General features: G+C 35.5%; 2 protein-coding genes and 2 long non-coding RNA genes across 6 annotated transcripts; 1 reads left to right on the forward strand and 3 right to left on the reverse strand.

Moving 5' to 3' along the window:
- Positions 1–2,325, reverse strand: LOC135130184 (uncharacterized). 3 transcript variants are annotated; one of them, XR_010280696.1, is made up of 6 exons: positions 2,039–2,325; positions 1,642–1,929; positions 1,384–1,586; positions 902–1,328; positions 403–821; positions 1–344 (listed from the first exon to the last, which is right to left on the reverse strand). It is a non-coding gene; the product is annotated as an uncharacterized LOC135130184 (long non-coding RNA). The 3 variants fall into 3 exon arrangements; XR_010280695.1 differs by having other exon boundaries at positions 1,642–2,325; XR_010280697.1 differs by having other exon boundaries at positions 902–1,339; positions 1,642–2,325.
- A 411-nt stretch (positions 2,326–2,736) lies between these two features.
- LOC135130300 (uncharacterized) lies at positions 2,737–3,814 on the reverse strand. The gene is made up of 2 exons (XR_010280722.1): positions 3,140–3,814; positions 2,737–3,083 (listed from the first exon to the last, which is right to left on the reverse strand). It is a non-coding gene; the product is annotated as an uncharacterized LOC135130300 (long non-coding RNA).
- A 1,066-nt stretch (positions 3,815–4,880) lies between these two features.
- LOC135129981 (uncharacterized) lies at positions 4,881–8,851 on the reverse strand. Its single transcript, XM_064057252.1, has 6 exons — positions 8,590–8,851; positions 8,371–8,535; positions 8,228–8,311; positions 8,102–8,167; positions 7,492–7,560; positions 4,881–7,429 (listed from the first exon to the last, which is right to left on the reverse strand). Exons 1-6 carry the CDS (start codon positions 8,849–8,851, stop codon positions 5,154–5,156), a joined length of 2,922 nt encoding a protein of 973 aa, XP_063913322.1. The 3' UTR covers positions 4,881–5,153.
- A 7,208-nt stretch (positions 8,852–16,059) lies between these two features.
- On the forward strand, positions 16,060–18,475 carry LOC135129982 (uncharacterized). The gene is made up of 2 exons (XM_064057253.1): positions 16,060–16,124; positions 16,181–18,475. Exon 2 carries the CDS (start codon positions 16,373–16,375, stop codon positions 18,473–18,475), a length of 2,103 nt encoding a protein of 700 aa, XP_063913323.1. The 5' UTR covers positions 16,060–16,124; positions 16,181–16,372.
- The last annotated feature ends 1,505 nt before the right edge of the window (positions 18,476–19,980 follow it).

A 19,980-nucleotide genomic window follows, 5' to 3' on the forward strand; every position in this document is an offset into this window, starting at 1 on the left:
TTATACTTCAATATATTTATTGATGCGAAAACAGTACTAATTATGTGTACACATGTCTAACAGAAGTGCCTTGAGCAAGACATGAAAGTCTTTTGCTCAAATGAAACATTCTTATTCGCATGTAGGCATTAATTATTTGTTTAATAAGAATATATAAATGGCCTTCATCGATGGCCACCGTCTCGAGTGCGTGGGTCTTCTAAATTAGGAAAAAGAATGCTGGCATGCCGAAAGTTTTAAAAAATTGTTCATCGCTTGGAAGTTTATCGGTGAGTTGCAAAATTTTTCGTATTAACAGTAACAACAAGTCTTCACAACCCCAGCAAAAGGTTTAATAAGCCCACCTAAAATCAAAATTTTGTTAAGACTTAAAAAATAACTATTGTAAGTATTTGATTTTACCCATGTTTTTTTTGTCCAATAATCTGTAAAAGTGTAAGTCACTTCTTCTTGTTTCAATACAAGAAGAAATGCAGTCTGCGCACTTAAACGTCTTCACCACCATTTTGACAACATAGCTACCAATATATGCCACGTTTTCTGCCACTTCACTCAGCCCAATAAACTTAGACGGTCATAGTCATGATCTGCAAGTGCTTCAGTCAAAATATCGAGATCATATTTTTTCAAGACAAACACGTCAACTGATTGTTGAACATTTGTGCTCTTTTGCTTTGGGCCAATGTTAACAGAGAGCAGACAGGTGGTGCAAACCACTTTACAATTTCCTCCTTCCCTCGTTATGTTTGTAAATAGAAGCAATCTTCTAAGTTTTACAAAATCGTAGAGGAGTAGGGTTATTGTTTCACCCATTTCTCGATCTGAAAACAGAAAAATAAATACAGATTTGTGTAATTCCAGTGCATAAAAAAGTAATACAATTGTTTTTTTAAAAGCTTACCGCACTGAGCAGAAGAAAATTTCTAGATGATCTTGACTACATTTATGTTAGCAAGTCATTCAACCTCTTACTACTAACAAATTCATCAAAAATTCCCATGAACGACGTAGCGGAAATAACAAAGCCCAGAATTGACGTTTTTCGGGGCGTGCACCACAAAGGGCCGCCAGTGACATCCTTCAAATTCAGAAGATACTCACTGGTGTCGATGAGAAATGGACGCCACATTTCTTCATTGTTTTCTCTCAAAGGTGCCTTAAAATTCTTAGCACGTACACTTTGGGAATTGAGAATATCAAATAAAGAATCTATCCTTCTGATGAATTCTATTGTTGTTTCACAACCTTGAAAGTCACTAATACCAAGATCTTTTAAAAATTCAAGTGCATCCGCAACTCTTGCTAAGAGTTTGTGCTGCTAAACTCACCTATAATAGAACTTAATTATTGTCAATAAGGAATATTGTCAGGAAAACAACTTACTTTCATTTTATGTTTCCATCACTCCAAATGTGCCTTTTTCAACTTGTTTGCAACATTTAGGAATTCATCATTTTGTAATTCATGTAGTTTCTTTATGTAACGCCAGCTTATCACCTTCCCTCCTGTCAGAACTACTTTTTGAGTTCTTGCTTTTACTTCCACTTGTACTGCTACTGCTTTTTCCATGGTATCTCTGCGCAGCACTAAATAATAATTATTAACAGTAGTAAAAAATTCAATATAATAAAATATTCAAACCTTAATGTCCTCTTTACACCTTGAGGTATAATCGATGGAGACTCTTCTCAAATATCAGCTGAAGTAGCACTCACAGTACTCATTGAAGTTGAAGAAGCTTCTAGACTTTCATCTAAATTCACACTGGGAATTGCGTTCGATTTCAATCGTTTTCACTCATTTACAACAATGAAATCAGTTGTTGTGAAATGATCTGAGCACACTAGCTTATACTTAGTCAGTTTGAAGCTGTCATCTTTTTTCACAACAATCAGCCACTTTTTTAAAAGTTTTCGATCTTTCGGAAACCTAAAATCAGATATAATAAATATTGATCACATAGTATTGCAATAACCAATTGTTATTAATTATAACTATCTACGTATTCGATTTTAATAAGATAATGAAGAAAACTTACTGATGAAAAGATACACCTTCTGAACGAAATCGTTGACAATTTTTACAGTGAGAAACTGTACAAGACATGTTTGTTGTCAATAATAATGTCCTTTAACACTAACAAGCACGTTCACACGTACACTAACGGTAAAACAAATTAAGTAATAATTTTAACTCCAAATTACAACTGGTTCAACAACGTCGTAACCTCGTAGGTAAACAAAACTTTAAGGTTAACTGATAAAATGGCGGCCCCCATAGTGTACCGATGCGCAGAAGTCGAAGCTCATTCTCCTTCTCCATATCTCTGGGTTTGCTCCACGGTGACGATACCACAGTAGATCAGTAACGAAACTTCAGCAATATTTGCGGAACGGGTGTGACCTTGGGAGCCCGTTCCCGGGAAACACGAAGATTCAAATATTTCGTAGCATTCGTATGTGATTCATATAATACTAATAATAATTGTACACAAAAATAAAAATGGTTGGCATGTATTAGTGACATTGGTCATTTTTTTTCTTTCTTATAAATTATTAATATATTCAAGCAAAACATTTTTATTCAATTTTGACGTTTTAAACTGCGTTTATTAAAGCCTTAACAAGTCTGACAAATAAGTTGTTATCCACAAGTGAATTGCAAAATTTTTAATTCACTCTTAATATTTTTAAATCACTCACAAAAAAATAAAAAACAATTTCAGGCACATAAACATTTTGCTTATTATTTTTAATAGTTTTCACAGAATACAATTTGTTTACAATTTTCACTAAAAGGTTGCTGCAACTAAATCAGTATTGTTTGACATATTTGTTTGGCTCTGTGAGGCGTCAATTTGGGAATTGTATAAATCCCACACCAATAGAATTCCAAAGAACGTTTCGGAAACTATTTACTACAGATTATTTCGATACAAGTGCAAGAACCAACTGTGAAACACTATTCTATTTGAAATGGAAAATTTGCTAAGGTGTTCTTTTAAACAAACTTCCACAACACATCTTCCCTGTATTCCGGCCTCTTCAACAATCATCAAGTGATGTGAGTTACCGGAAACTCACCTTGAAAGAACACAAATGGTATGTTTGCGGATACTCATTAATGCGAAAATTCTTACACCACCACTTCTGCGAAGTTTGTGTGAACCTTGCACATTCTTACGAAGTGGTACATCCTGTTTTAATTGTGTGACATTTTAAAGTTTTCAATGAAGATGTGATTTTTGGCGATTTAATGATGCCACCTGAACATTTTGCAGTTTATACTCCGGTAGTGGGTAATATATTTTGTGAGTTTTTCCCAATTTATGCACTGTATTCGTTAACTGGTTTGCGGCTAAAAAACGAACCATACAAAAATACCATTCCACCACCCCTGCAAAGACTTTCCTCTTGATTACCTCGTCTCAGTTTTTATTAGAGTTAGAATTTTTTACACACTAAAATTTAAAAATAAATCTTGGACCGCTCAAACACGCACACAGCGAAAATTAAACTATTTCGTTTAACCTGCAGTTTGTTGACCTCTTTAGCCTGGAATTTTCTAGTATTTTTTACATGTATCGTAAGACTGTGTCGTAAGTATCTATTACTTTGTTAAAATAAATTTTACGTTTGTTTTTAACCCCATAACCCAACATCCCGTATGATTCCGTAAATAATATGACATTTCTTGTTGACAAAACCAGACAAAACGTTCACCGAAAACCTTAAAATGAAAAAGAAACTATGTTCTTCAAGGTCGGAGCACCTTTAGTGACGCCAGTGACCTCTTTATGTCGTTCCGTAAGCTCCCCATGTATTTCCATGGCCGACTAGTATAAAGATTATGGCCTGTCCAAGAGGTACATAGATAAATAATACTACGTAAAATAGAATGCAAACTCGGCTGTAATGCGTGTCCCAGGTTTGTGTCTAGGCTTATGTACCGGCCACATAATAAGAGATAGCACTGATAGCAGTATAGTATATTATTAGCCAAGGTTGCAAGGCCAAGCATTCTAGACCGAGCGCAAATTAGAACCCGAGACGCGCAGCGTCGAGGGCTCTGAAGCGCGAGGTCTAGAAGTGGCTTTGCAACCGTGGTTAATATACTATTTTTTTTCCAAAAATTACTTGGCGACAACTTCCACAGCCAATTTTAAGAAACAATAAAAAAACTAATGTCATTTATGATTAGTATAAAAGTGTCATTTGTGTGATTATACGTGATAACAAAGCGTAAAATATGAAACTGTGCAGTGTTTTGAAATGTCTTGTAAGGATCCAATTCGAATTTTTAAATTTCAAACGAATTCCGCGCGCACAAGAAACGGTTAGTGAGAAGAAGGAGAGGTTGGCAACCAACCACCCCAAAGAAACAGAGATGCGCAAAGCGAGGGTGATATTGTCTTGAAAACGGTCACTTCCATAGAATACCCTCCCTTAGAACACGGTCTCTAATACTTGCGTTTTGTTCACTAAGAGCGCCTCTAGCACCAGGCTTAGGAACTAAAAGCGGCGCAAAATTTGAAAGTGAATTTTGCTGGTGAATTTTTTTATAAAGTGAAGGGGAAAACATTGTTTGTGAATTTTTATATGCTAGTTTCAAAACGCCTTAATACGTTTTGAGACTAACATACAAAAACACACAAACAGTTTAAAAAAATGATACATGTAAGATAGAATACATAGTATATTGAAACGTAAAAGTGATTTATAAATGAAAATATTACTATATAACAATAACAGTTCTTACGAAAATATATAGTATAATATATAAATATATATTTATAATATAATATTAGAAAAATAGCAAAAGCCAACGAAAAGCGCATAATACAATAACATTTCAGGTATGAAATGTTTAAAATTGATTTATAAATGAAAATACTGCAATATAACAACAATTTGCTAAAAATGACAGTGTGAATAAAGTGTTCTCTAATAACTTACATTAGTTACAATATATTAAAATAAGAAAAGAAACAGAATATGGACAAGACATTTTTAAAATACAAACAACCAGTAGAAATGCAAACTGCCTTTGCACTTTTCATTCATACCGTCAGAAATATCACAATTAAACCCAGCACACTACTTTCTTCCGATATGAACAAAACTAAGCTGATGTATAGCCTGCGAAATGCAAAATTATACAAACGTTCTCTTTCTTTTTTTAAAACGTAAATATAATTGTTGCATTTGTCTTTCCAGTGAAGTTGATTTGTTAGGCTCTTCCTTACCAAATACGAAATTGCTGAGTTTTTTCATGTATCTAAAGATATACACTCTTATAAATAGATGAAAAAGTTGAGCTTTCAGTTCTTCGGTATGTAAGCACTCCCGAAAATCAAAATCAACTGTAATTCGCAGGTGGCTTATTAACCTTTGAGAAAGAGAAGGATGATAAATTGCAGACGGAACCAAAATGACGAGATGATTATAAATCTTAATTAGAGTTTTAATCATCTCGACATTCGCGTATTGCAACCGTCTTTTTTCACCATCATACTCCTTCTGCACCACCAGACCATGATATTGAATGTTTGGGACGCCATCATGTATCAAGTTAAATCGACAGATTTCACAGTCAAGTGGTTTTGGCATGTGTTTAACTAGAAATCCGCCAATATAACCTATAACATTTTGGTCATAAAAATTATCCTCAGACACAGTATCAGGAACTGGTGGCGGCTTCCACTGATCTTCGATACACTTACGATTTATATCAAGACTAAGAAACTCTCTAATTGAGACCACAAATGACTCGTCATCTTGCTCACAATTAGATCCACGAGAATGATAGGAGCAAAAATTCTTCATCATTAGTGATTTATAAAATGGTACGAATGCTTTGCAAGACGGATTTGTATATCGTACTCCATATTGTCTTAATTGACCAAAAAAATTTTCTAAAGGATCTTGATTAAAAGCTCTTGCTGGGAAAGAGTTATAACCAAGTTTCTTTAGAGTTTCCTTGATAAGCATAAAACCATTTAAAGTACGATACCACCCTTGCAAAACTGGAGGTTTTGCTCGATCTCCAGATTTACGTGGTTCAAATCTCATATTGCTGAACATGCGTTTCCCTTCCAGCCAAAAACTATGATGAAGAGTGTCATCTCCTACCATTTGACGTAATTTCTTACCACCACAGTCTCCAAATCCTCCATTAACGCTGTCAAAGACAGAATCCATGAACAAAAACAAATTGCAAGTGTATCGAGCATCAGGTGGTATGCTTCCCCCTAATGCCCCGGTGGAACAGAGATATATGAACTTAGCAACAGTTGAGCTAAAGACCTGTGAAGCATAACGAACTTTCATTTTTTTGCCTCTTAAGTTAGGCTTCACATGGTCTATGGTGATCTTTGTCATCACTCTCAGGGTGTCACCCTCCGTATGATCCAAATCATATGCCTTTTCAAAAAAACTCCAAGAAGCTCTTCTCTCTACACCTGATTTTTCTACATAAAGCAGATCTTTGGTGAGAAGATTGTTTCGCATACTTTTTAGAAGATGAGGAGGATCAAAGAGAGGGATAACTTCGTGATCACCAATTCTTATCACATTCTCTTCAACTTCCTCTTCATTTCCCAAAATAGCACGTCGTTTGGTTTCTTGTAAAAGCATATTGATTGCGGCACTGTTTGTAGTACCTTGATCACAAACTGAAGCAATGATGTTTAAGCCGACCGCTGTTGCTTCTTTCACAATCTCTTTATAAAAACGGACAATGTTTGCAGCAGACATAGAGTTTTTGCAAAAAGCAAAAGCAACAGGCTGCTTCCACCTTTTGAAAATTCCTCTTAGCATAAATACGCAAACATGGTCTGCAATTTTTTCCGACCTTGTTGTACCGTCATCTTCAAAACCCACAACTCTGTCCTCACAAGGCAAGTAGTCGAGGTGAGGCTGAATGGACATTTCATCAAAGATGAGAGTACATAAATTGTACTTACTGTCCATTCTGCGACATACTTGCTTTCTGAGAACTTCGAAAATGGGTTTGTTGATACCCGGTTCTATTGGAACTTTATTTAGGGTTGCCCTCAGAGTGTCAATAGACGGCAGCGTAAACATTCTTGACAGAAGTTTATACGTTTTTGGGCCATGTTTCCAAATGGCAATGGCATCTACCTTCTCCTCAAACGTAAAACTTCTGCCTTTCGGTTTACGATTTACATTTCTAATCTGGCTGTTAAAAAATCTCTGCTGTAGGGGAGACAACCCTTCCACGAGATGAACCAGTTGTCGATCTCGCAGAAGTTGTTTAACAGAATGAAGTGCGCTTTTGCGCTTTTGTGCCTGCCTCTGCAGTCTCCCCACTTGCCTTTGCAGGCGTTTCGCCTCCACGTACAGCAGGGTTTCATTGCTGCTAAAATTGACGGTGGTCCCTTTGATCCCCAGCCGATCTAATATTTTTCCTGTAATGTACACGAATATGAATTAATTTCATCATTTTTAGTCTGTATATCAAAATACATACGTGGAGTCTTGGTCATGGACTTGGAAGTATCCACCGACTGCCTGGCAGGTACAAAGTTTCCAGCAAAATCTAAAAATGGGCAATATAAATTAATTATAAGTTAACTTAATAGTATACGAGTTGTGAAAAGACTTTTCTATGGAGGCGCGTATAATATATTTTGTTTTAATGAATTTGAGGTTGCTATGCAGTAAAAGAATTAGTACTGTACGGTTTGAAGGCGGATGCGAACTAATTTCATCATTTTTACTATAAAAATTAATAAAACACATACCTAAAATGTTTTATTTTATTTTTATTATATTTATTATTGGTAAATTTACCAATGTAAATATAATAAAATATTTTTTTGTCAATACAAAAACATTACAATCTCAAGTCGAAACAAAAAGGTGTTTCACCAGCCGAAGTTACGCCACTGCTTTTTTACCTGCTTTGACAGGTGTTGGCGATTAATGAACATATGACATATACGCACAGAAAAGCGAAGTGACGCCACGCTGCGGTACAAAAATGTTGTTTTATAAACAAATGATGAAGTTTTGCAATCCACCACAGTTTTATATTTTATCATTTGTAAAACATGGGGTCAAACATTACAGTTTCTTACCTATTTTTGGAATATTTTGTAACCCCGAAGGCCCAGCACCAGGGAGCTCATTGATCCCATCCTCTTCTGTAAGGTAAGTAATATTATTTTCTCTCGATTTATTTAATTTTTTTAGCACTACAATACCTGCTCCAAAATTCAGTTGTCGCACTGGAACGCCAGTACTCCATGCACTTCTACCCCCGAGAGTCTCCAGTTTAGTAGCTAAACCTATAAAGTGGAAAATAGTTAGTGCTATACATACTGAAATAGTTGCAATGGTTACTTACTTTGAGAACTTGGAGTTCGTCTCGTACGTGGAGTTAAATTTGCTATTGCATGAAAGTACGGGCATTCTTTTTCTGGAGTGAGGAAAGTGAGATCAATGGTTTGTGGCCCTACATTGGACACGTCGATCTGATCTGCTTCGAGTGATGAACGCAGTTCGTTATCATCTATAAGTAAAGATATCGTAATATTTGTTTTCTAGCAACTTTCAATTTGTTTACCTCGAGGAGGCAAAATGGTTGGTACTGCAGATCGACGCAGCCTTTGTGTTCCTGGTACATAATCCTCGGGTTGAAAATGCTGGAAACAAATGTACCCCCTTCGGTGAATTTGGTCGTGGGTCAAAACCACGAATTTTGGGTTATTCGCGGCTTTAACCCACGCGAGAAACCGATCAAGGCCCCGATTTGGGTGTGGAAACCTAAAGATGGGTTTCAATCTCGCAGCACATTCGTGTACAGAACATGTATGACTGCCTTGCATTTTTTTCTACAAAAATTGATAATAATAATAATATTGTAAAATCAAACTTATGTACTCACATTTGTAAATTAGACACTGAAATTCAATAAAATAAATTCACAAGTCGTTTCAAACACAAATCACGCAGAAAACCGAGAAAAACGTAAATGAACTGAGTGATTGAATGGTGATTCATTTGGGGTGAAAGTGATGACAAAGGGTAGAAGAGGAGGGGGTGTAAACAAATTTTAAAATTTTGAAAATCTGCGCGAATCAGCTTTTACAGATATCTTTTTATTCCGACCTCTGGCGGCGGGCTCTGAACCACGCAGTGAGAGGATAAGGTGAAGGCTATCTCATTTCAGGACCCCTGGTCACTTCGCTTTGACCGCTTGGAACGAACGGTCGACTTCTTTTCGAGCGCTTCGAGCAACAGGTTGTATTTTTAATTGTGAATTATTCTGTGCCTTTTGCTGTTGTGTTTTGTTTTTCCAGTGTTGATCTGTTCCATTGGAAAACCTAGCAGCCTCGTTGAGCCATTGGGTGTTCCTGATTTCTCATCGTTCTTACGACGAGGTTTTTGTGTTCCTGTTGGCGGTAAGCCGTGTCGAAATCTTCGCATCTTTGGAGAGGTATGTTTTGAACACCTGTTTGGCGGCGAATTTCAAGCCCCGACGATGCTTCTGGCCTCGTGACATCGACGCGTGCGCTTTTTTCCACTAATCTCGTTTTTTTATCTTTCATTTAAAATCCATCGCAGTAGGGCTTTACAGGGAGTGATTTCTAGTTCGGGCCATGCTTTATTTAGCTATATTTGTGAAATCTGTATTTTGGATGGCGGCAAACGAGTTGTTATTTTCACCGTTCTTTGTTCAGGCAGCGGCCATTTTGAAGCGTCCATTTTGTTTCTTTTAAACGAGCACATGTTTTAACTGAATCTATTGAACAAATTAACAAACATTGTGGGTCATGGGGGGACGTGCCTTCTATTCCTTTTATTTAGCCCATCGTTTATACAACGCCACAGGATTCATCGTATTTTGCATCGCATATTTTCGACGCCTATTATTTGGAATGACGAATTCGTCCAACGCCATTTTGCAACTGCAGATTGTCTGCCATGTTTGTTTATGTGTTTTGTTTGGGGAAATGTATGTGTAATAATGGCCCACAATGCAGCTAAATAATTTCACGTTTGAATTTTAACCAATAACTTGACTGGATACTAATTAATATTAATCACATGTAAATCTGTTAACTTTACACTCTTTCACCTCATGCAATTTGTCTTTGTCTCACAATTTAGCTTCAGTAATTTTCTTGGCTGTATAATTTGAATTGAATGTAAATTTCCATGCTCTACAGTTTTGACCTAACATGATATTTTATTTGCACAAGTCTATTTCACACCAGATCTTTGTTTTATAAATCCTTGCTAAGTTTTGATCATGTAAATGTTTTGTTGATGAATATTTCTATCATGTAAATTATCTGATGTCCAAATTTAATCTCAATTAAGAATCATTTGTTGTTGAATTTTCGTAAGAGTGTGTGGCGAATTTAAATGTTGTTTATTGCTCCTTGTTGAAACTTTAACACTTGTTCGGTTGTCATTTAATATTAGAGTCATAGAGATTGAACATTTAAATAGAATTGGAGGTAAATAACACGATAACACGTAGTGTCGGCGATGGGCGCAGTTCCTAGTTGAGGTAGCGGAATGTGTCGCGCTCTCTGCACATATGTGCAGGCTTTGAACTAGATTTCAGTGGGAACGGTCTTGACGACGAGGTAGTAGTTGACGAGACTTCACCGCTAGTTTTAGGCCGAAACGGCCTGCTTGGACAACATGTTCGTAATGGAGGGGTGATGTCTGGCAGGCTTGGTGTAGATAGAATCACCGTCGCGGGGGAAACCAGCCCAGACCGGGAGCTCCAAACTTCGCTCACGCTACGACACCCCCTCTGGGTATTTTGCTGTGCTCATAAATGAAATTGCTATATTTTGTTCTATGTTTGTTCGATCGCCACACTCTCATAATGATTCGGTTTCTGCCATCCAATTTACATATGTGTAGGTCTTGTGTTTGTTCGGTTTTCATATGTGTAGGTCTGTCAATTCGCGAGTGTTTTTCTTTCACATATCTTAAGGGTTTTGAAATGTAATAAAATGTCGTCCGGGAATAAAACCAAGGGGGTTTTTGCGCTGAGGGGTAAATCTTCGCAGCGTATTTCCCCCTGTGAGGGTGGTGCCGTTTCCCCCCCTCCAAAACAATTTCTGTTAATTATTTCTTGCGCTCTCGACAGTGTATGCACTTGTATGAAAGAACTTCTTCCCGCCATTTTTCAAAAGCAGAAAAAAAAAAACACAACGTAGGTTCTCATTTGTTAGACGATCACAGCCAAGGCCAAACTTTGAATTTTTAAATTTTTCGCGGGCCTTTCAAACTGTTTCAAGGTCAAAATTTTAAGGCGGGAAGTTTGGGTTATCACAGTCTAAACACTAAAATTATTAAACGCCATCGTTTTCCCAACCCCTACAAATACAACGAGCGTTTTAAAATTTGGTTGGAACGGACAGGGAATCCAAATTTAGGCAAATTAGATCCCACGAAAATATATAAAAATGGATATTTTCTTTGCGATGTACATTTTAAAGAAACGGATTTTGGCCCCAATCAAAAACTTAAAAATACTGCCATTCCTACAGTTCAAATTATGCATGGTAAATATTTGTGTGCAAGTGAATGCCATAGATAATTTTTACAATAATTTCAGATAATATGAACGACCCCGAAAGACACACCCATGATCCCGTAAACCCTATTTCTATACTGGATTCTCAAAAATTTTGTACTGAAGTATCTCGAAATTCCAGAAAAACCCTAAACGAAACTTTAAACCAAGAATCTTCTCGAATACTAAATTTACATTCAAATTCTAGGAATATTTCGCGTACAGCCCGTAGAAACAAAATTAAGGTAGCTTCGTATCGCCAACGATTGAAATTATACTCCAAATTTGAAGTAAAATTAGAAAGCAAAATTTTAAGTCAGGATGCTATAAATTTTTGTTTATCACAATTAAAAAGACGAAATGTCAAACCAAAGGGTCGCAGGTTTACCACTGAAGATAAATTATTTGCATTAATGTTTTATAAACAGTCTGGGAGATGTTATAGAAAAATGAGACAGATTTTTGCACTGCCTTCACGTCAAACAATTATGTCTATGTTGAACAAAATTCCAGTAGACGTTGGTATAAACAAAATAATTTTCGACAATCTTAAAGAATCTGCTTCAAAATTAAATAACCAAGATAGAATATGTGCATTAATTTTTGATGAAATGTCCATAATGCCCCACATAGAGTATGACAAATATACGGATACATTTTTCGGATTTCAAAATTTTGGATTTGAACAAAATTTACAGATAGCAGATCATGTTCTTGTTTTTTTCATTCGCGGAGTGTTTAAAAAATGGCAACAGCCAATATACTTTGCATTTTCTTTTTATCACGCTTTTATTAGCTTGGGTTGTATGTAACGGAATCTTTGAGCTTAATTTTCATCGGTTTCTAAAAGTCTGATCATCTTGAAACTTTGCACACGTCTCAAGGATCGATGACAATGCAATAATTTGATAACAGTTTCCCATTATCCTTATTAGGAGCGCCAGGATTTATAAATTCTTTTATGGATCCTGTGTAGTGGAGTAAAAGAGATAAAGCTAGCGCGCGATCTGCGCATGCCTGTAGTATCTGGTTTACTCTTCGTTGTAATAATTATAGTCTTGATTAAAATACAAATAACGGATATTAAATGAAAAAAACAAGAACGGACTTTTAATTAACTAAACGTGTGCAAAAATGGGTGATCGCATCTTAATTGTGTCAGTATATACCACGGTTATCTCTCTCCGTGTCGATTATACCGATCTATACCGATTATTTCTGTTTCAAGGACAATTTCTGCATAGCTTTGGTTTTACAGTCGGTAAAGAAGGAATTAATTATAATTAAAACATATCTAATCATGAATTCTCACCAACTTAAATAAAGATAACAAATTTTGATTCAGAAATACAAACATGGAGGAAAATTAACCATTTGGGGGGTAAAACTAACCACAATGATGAATTGTGTCCCGTTGGTCCGTGAGGGCGATTGATTTCGAACTAATTCCCGTTGATCGATCATACGGAGACCACTGAGTGGTTCTTTCTAGAAAAATCTAAATAAGTAATTAATTCCCCAATTTATGAATTTGTCGCAGACTAAAAAATGAAAAATAAATAATAGTTTAAAAAACTAAAAAAACACGCTTTTATTGCTAATCGAACTAAAAACTAGAAAATAATTTTTAATGACAGAGTTTAATATTACAGTAGTAGAAGATCAAACAATCAATCATAATAAATCACCTCAAATTAAAATTATAATAAAATTTAAGTTATTAACAGAATAATTCAATTCAGAGTAAAAAGCGTGGGGTGCTTGATATTTTAAATATTACAATCATTCTATTGGCAACTATCTATGAGAGGATAGTTATGAACCGCAGTAAAATGCACCCCACGCTTTTTACTCTGAATTGAATTATTCTGTTAATAACTTAAATTTTATTATAATTTTAATTTGAGGTGATTTATTATGATTGATTGTTTGATCTTCTACTACTGTAATATTAAACTCTGTCATTAAAAATTATTTTCTAGTTTTTAGTTCGATTAGCAATAAAAGCGTGTTTTTTTAGTTTTTTAAACTATTATTTATTCGTCTACAAAATCTTACATATTGACAACTATTATAAAAACTCTGGTTGAAAAAATACAAAATTGTGGATTCAAAATTCTGGTTACAATTTGTGATCAAGGCCAACCAAACCAAGCAGCTATAAATTCTCTGCTAAAGGAGTCGAAACAACGTTATATACATAAAGGGATGGAACCTAAAAGAAGAATTTTATTAGGGGATCAAGAAATTATTCCATTATATGACACGCCTCATTTAATTAAATGTATTAGGAACAATCTGCTTACTAAAAATTTAGTGTGGAAAACAAGCGAGGAAATTTTGGTTGCAAATTGGAAACATATAATCGATGCGTACTACAGTGATCAAACATGTGGAGAATTACGGGCTCTACACAAAATTACGGATCTCCACGTAATTCCGGAAAAAATTCAAAAGATGAAGGTGTGCTATGCGACACAAGTTTTGAGTCACTCAATGGCATCGACTATTACGCTATTGGTTAAATCTAGTAAATACAAATTTAAAAATAATTAACAGATTCATTTACAATTTAATTTTACAGCCGAATGCAGTTTAACACACGAGGCAATGGGAACAGCACGAATTATAAAATTTTTTGACAAGCTCTTCGACAGTGTAAATGGCAGTACTTTTCAACCACGGTGCGGAAAACCATTTTCTGGGGGCGTATTTAAATCTTCTGGTCATAAACATTTTTGGAAGGAAGCTATCAAAATTTTGGGTGATATGTATTTCGTCGATGAGGCCGGAAAAATGGTAGTACCTCCGTGTATAAAAAACTAGATTGCAACGTTAGAAGGTTTTGTGGATTTACATACAATTTTAGTAGAACAGGGCAGGTGCAAATATTTTTTACCTAGATGTTTAAATCAAGATGTTATTGAAAACTATTTTGGCAAAATCAAAAGCAACTAATCTAACGGCAGCCCAATTTAAGGAAAGTTTCAAATCTCTATTATTACGCAATTTTTATAGTTCAAATTCAGTGGGCGCAAACTGTGAGAAAACGAACATACCGGATTTATTTCATATTAAAAGACTTGTGGATAAAAACATAAATCAACCTTCAGTAAATGAAACGAGTTACGAAATTTTAAACATGAATATGTACATTTCAAAACTGTCTCTTTATATATTAGAAAAAGATCTTCATAAAAGTATTGTTGGTTATGTGTCTGGCTGGGTTGTGAATATTGTAAAACAAAAATTTTAAACAATTTTTCGGAAGACGAACAATGTTACAAATTAATACGTATAAGAGAATACAATTGTAATAACAGAAAATTGCAATATTGTAAGTTAGATTTTATAAAAAACATTAACAGAATTTATAATATTTCAAGAATCGTTTTAAACAATTGTACATCTTTCGACAACATCAAAAACAAAATTTCGTTTATAGTATCTCATCATGTCAAATTTTCGTTTCATTGTGAACATAAGGAATTAATTGAAAGTGAAATATGTAATAAAATTATATATTTAACAATTTTTACGTTTGTAAAAGGTTTGAATTTAATTTTAAGCGGTCGCGATACAAGAGTTTCCACACATAAAAATGCATTATATCAAAACGCTTGTATAATGTACCAAAAAAAATTAAAGTCAAAAAATCGTAGACAATACTAATAAATTGTATATTATTCTACTCTGTGTTTTTGATATTATTAGTGATAATAAAAATAAAATATTAATTATAAAATATGCAGCAATGACGCATCTAGTAGTTCATGCTTTAGCACCGGCCACAAGGCACCAGGGGGCGTTTGTTGAGACCAAAAATCAAGTGGGAGTTTGCATTCTATTTACGTAGTATTATTTATCTATGAAGAGGTACGATACGTGTTGCCATCTATTAATAATTACACTTAATAATTTAGCAAAATTTTAATTTGACTTGACATTATGGGACTTCAAAACGTGTAATGGTGGTTTGTTTCGGTATGAATGCCTTTGTGCCTTTCAAAAAGTGTTAATAATTCTTTCGTCGTTTTTGAATTATTAATAGATGGCAGCACGTATGGTACCTTTGGCATTTCTTTGGACAGGCCATAATCTTGATACTAGTCGGCCATGGTATTTCTTATGGAGTCAGCTGAGACTTTCATAGCCCTGACGATACTATGTGTTTTCTAGGTGCTGTACGTTTAACTATATAAAAAGCTCCTGTTAAAGAAATATTGCAAATTAAAAACAACATTATCCATCCATGGCCGACTAGTATAAAGCAGGGGTATGAAACTGACATATAGAAAATGGAAACAAGGAAGCGGAAGGTGCCAACCCAGAGCCGGGCGGTGAAGGGGTGATGAGCGCGCGATTTAAAATATGGCAAGCCGATTTGACATTTGACAGAACATAAACAGTGAGTTTTGGTTGGTTTTGGCAGTCGAATAGTTTGCCGCCATCCTCCGCCATTATTGTCAAAGTCTAGGTTACGCGTCGGTTATCGGTTACCTCGTGGTGTTGTTCTTGCGTTGTTATTGTTGTTAATGTGATAGAAGTGTTGTGATATTGTAATAAATAAATAAATATATAAATATAATATTATAAGGTAAGTTGGTACGAACAGGTACTACTCTTGTTTATCTGTATTTTTGTCGGTTTCAGGGAGAGTTTAAGGTTTTTTATCCACGCTTCGAGGACCATCTAAAAAATTTGCAGGGGTCTCTAACGAACTAGTGATTGAAGTTTAAAACAAGGTAAGTTGGTACGAACAGATACTACTCGTGTTTATTTGGATTTTATTGTTTCAGGGGGACTCATGATGGACTACATTGGTCGCAAGAAATTTTGCTGCAAATATCCAGGGTGCAACAACTGGTATTACAGCAATACGTCTACAGACTTCGTCAACAAACATTTCTTCAAATTTCCAAGAGGTGATCGCCAGGAAGCTTGGAAAAATGCTTGTAAGATAGATTTTCCAATAAATCCAAGCTCTTGGCGCATTTGTGAAGACCATTTTCGAGATGCTGATTTTGTAAATCAGAGAAAGGAACGTTTGAATTTTAATGCAGTTCCAATTTCGTTAGTAAATGAAGGGGTTTCCCAGGTTGAAAGTTCATCATTTTCATATGAAATTAATGGAACAAGCCACTCTGCAATTTGTATTTGTCACCAACCTTCAAGTTCATTGATCAAATGTCCTTTGCATTTCTCTGATTTACAAGACAGTGCAATCAGTAATGAAGTTATAGAATATTCTGCTTTTGATAATTTTATTCTGGATCATAATTATTGTGGAAATCCGCAGAATAATCAATTTGTAAATATTTTTTACGAACATGATTATTGTGGTGCCATGACTGATTATGATTTAGATAAAGATTCTCAAGACCATAATAATATAACTTCTCTTCATAATGAAATCCCCGTCAACCTTAACAAATTCGATTTTTTGACCGAAAATTCAAACAAGTCTGGCATATTGTCCAAAATTGGTCTCTCAGTCAAAGAATTAACTCCTAGAAAAGCAAAAATGTATGAAATTAATCGTAATTTAAAATCTAAAATGTGTAAATTGACTAAACTTTTGGAAAAGGAAAGAGATAAAGTTAAAACTTTGCAAACATTATGTGATTCTGGTAAATTTAAATTCATTGATGAACATTTAAATTCAGTCAATAAAGATTTTATTAATTCTCAGATACGCAACTCTTCACAAAAGCCTCATGCACGCAGGTGGACAGATCAAGACAAAGCTTTTGCATTGGCTTTGTATAAAAAAAGTCCACGTGTTTATAAATTTTTGCAAATCCACTTTCAGTTGCCCTCTTCAAGGACACTAAAAGGTTTATTGTCGAATATTCAGTTTGAGACAGGGGTTAATCCTGGAATTTTGAGACATTTAAAAAATCAAGTCGCGAAAATGAAGGCACCAGATCGTTTTTGCTCATTGCTATTTGATGAAATTTCTTTAAGTGGGGGCTTTCATTATGAAAAGGTGAAACAATACATCAGTGGCTACGAGGATTTGGGTTCACTTGGGCGAACAAACAGGGCAGCAAACCATGCTCTTGTTTTCATGGTTCGGGGAGTCAGACGTCAGTGGAAGCAAGTCATTGCGTATTATTTCACCTCACATACTGTTTCAGCAGAAAATTTGAGATTTCTTATCATAGAAATAATACTGCAACTGCAGGAAGTTGGTTTGACTGTAGTTGCTACAGTTTGTGACCAAGGGCCTACTAACGGTGCTGCAGTAAACCAACTTTGCGGCAAGAATCCGTATTATTTCTACGTTAACAAATATCGAATTGTCACGATTTATGACGTGCCACATCTGCTAAAAATCACCAGAAATGCATTGTTAAAATGCAAAATAGAATTTGCTCCTCACAAATGCGCCAAATTTGAACACATCAAGAATGTCTTCGATTTTGACCAAAGGAAAACTTTCAAATCATTGCCAAAATTAAAGGAGGAACACTTCAACTTTGCAGATTCTTATGTGAAAATGAAGGTCAAGGTTGCTGCTGCACAGCTTAGCAGTTCAATGGCAAGTGCAATTGAAACGTACATTGCATTGGAAGTTTTGGAACCTGAAGCCATTTTCACTGCGGAATTTGTACATAAGATTGACACTTTGTTCGATTCACTAAATAGCTCGAGTAGCCAAGTGTGTGATCACAAAATTTTTAAATCCGCGTTGCATAAAGGATCACCACATTTAACATTTTGGTCAGAATTGCTGGAAGAACTTGGCCATTGGAAGTTGATTCATTTAACAAAGAAAACTGACGTCACAAATCGGTATTATTTTGTTGACGGATGGCAAACTATTATGATTATCTGGTTTTTATTCTGTAAAAACATTGAAAAACAAAAATTACTAAATAACAACACTTACATTAGCGACCTCTAGTGGTTCACATTATTAACTTTAACATGATATTTGGTTGCCTACCTCTAACACTTTCCCTTATCATTTTAAAATTAATCTCTTTGAAACATAACCTCATTCTATGAATTCTTAACAAAAATAAAACGAAAACCTATCTAATTGAGTCCCATCTGATCACAAAGTATTCTTAATCGTGTTCTGGGTAACGGCTTAGTCATTATGTCTGCAAGCTGTTCTTCAGTTGATATTTGCTGAATTCCTAAATTTCCTTCAATCACTTTTTCTCGAATGAAGAAGTGCTTGATGGCTATGTGTTTTGTTCTGCGATGAAACTCTGGATTTTGGGCTAGTCTCACCGCTGCAGAATTGTCAACTTGAAGAATGGGAACATTTTTCAACCTTGAAATTTCATTGAATAATCTGCTCAACCAAATAACTTCTTTGGTTGCTTCGTTGGCTGCTACAATCTCTGCCTCAGTTGTTGAAGTAGCCACAAGTGCCTGTCTCTGACTAAGCCATGTAATTGCTCCACCTCCATATTTAACAACTACTCCTGAAGTTGATCGACCGGTTTTTGTGCATCCTCCAAAATCTGCGTCACTGTAACACTCTAACTTGCCTGTTTCTGTTTTATGGCTGTAAACTATTCCCAGGTCGATAGTTTCTGCAATATATCGGAATACTCGTTTAACTCGTGCTACGTCGTCTGTGGAGGGATTTTCCAGTGACCTTGACGGGAATCCTACACTATAAGCCAAATCTGGTCTTGTACCAAGCATTAGATACATCAAAGCGCCAACTGCTTGCCTATATGGAAAATTGTGCTTCTTGACATCATCTTTCCCTGTTTGCGATGTTTCTGGACTCTTCAACATTGGTGTTGAAACCGGCTTACATTCTAGAAAGCCAAAGCGTTCAAGGATCTTCTTTGCATAGCTCTTTTGACTTATCTTAATGTTGCCACTTTCCTTTTCAATTTCAAAACCCAAAAAATACTTAGCTTTCTTTGAGACAATCTTGAATTCTGATTTAAGCTCTTCAAGAAAATCTTCCAAGTCTTGTGAGTCTGTTGCTGCAACCAACCCGTCGTCTACGTATACAACTAAAATGAGCTTTTTGCCGTTTTTCTCTCGAACGTACAAACACGGATCGGCTTCACTGACCATGAATCCTAATTTTGAAAGGAAAGTTCCAAAACGTTTGTTCCAACATCTTGGAGCTTGTTTGAGCCCATACAAACTCTTCTTAAGTTCACAGACCCTGGTTGTGCCGTCTTCATATCCTTCTGGTTGTTCCATGTAGATAGTTTCTTCAAGTTCTCCATAAAGAAAAGCTGTAGACACATCAAACTGTACAAGTTCCATCTGCTCTGTCGCAGCAACACTCAGGATTGAACGAATCGTTCCTAACTTTGCTACAGGACTGAAAGTTTGACTGTAGTCGATGCCATAACGCTGACCAAAACCTTTGACAACTAGTCTTGCCTTATATTTGTCAATGGTACTATCTGGATTTGTCTTTAAACG

The sequence above is a fragment of the Zophobas morio genome, unplaced genomic scaffold, assembly GCF_036711695.1.
Source record: "Zophobas morio isolate AGI-343-1 ecotype UQ-CSIRO unplaced genomic scaffold, CSIRO_AGI_Zmor_V1 ptg000017l, whole genome shotgun sequence".
NCBI classification, from domain to species: Eukaryota; Metazoa; Arthropoda; class Insecta; order Coleoptera; family Tenebrionidae; genus Zophobas; species Zophobas morio.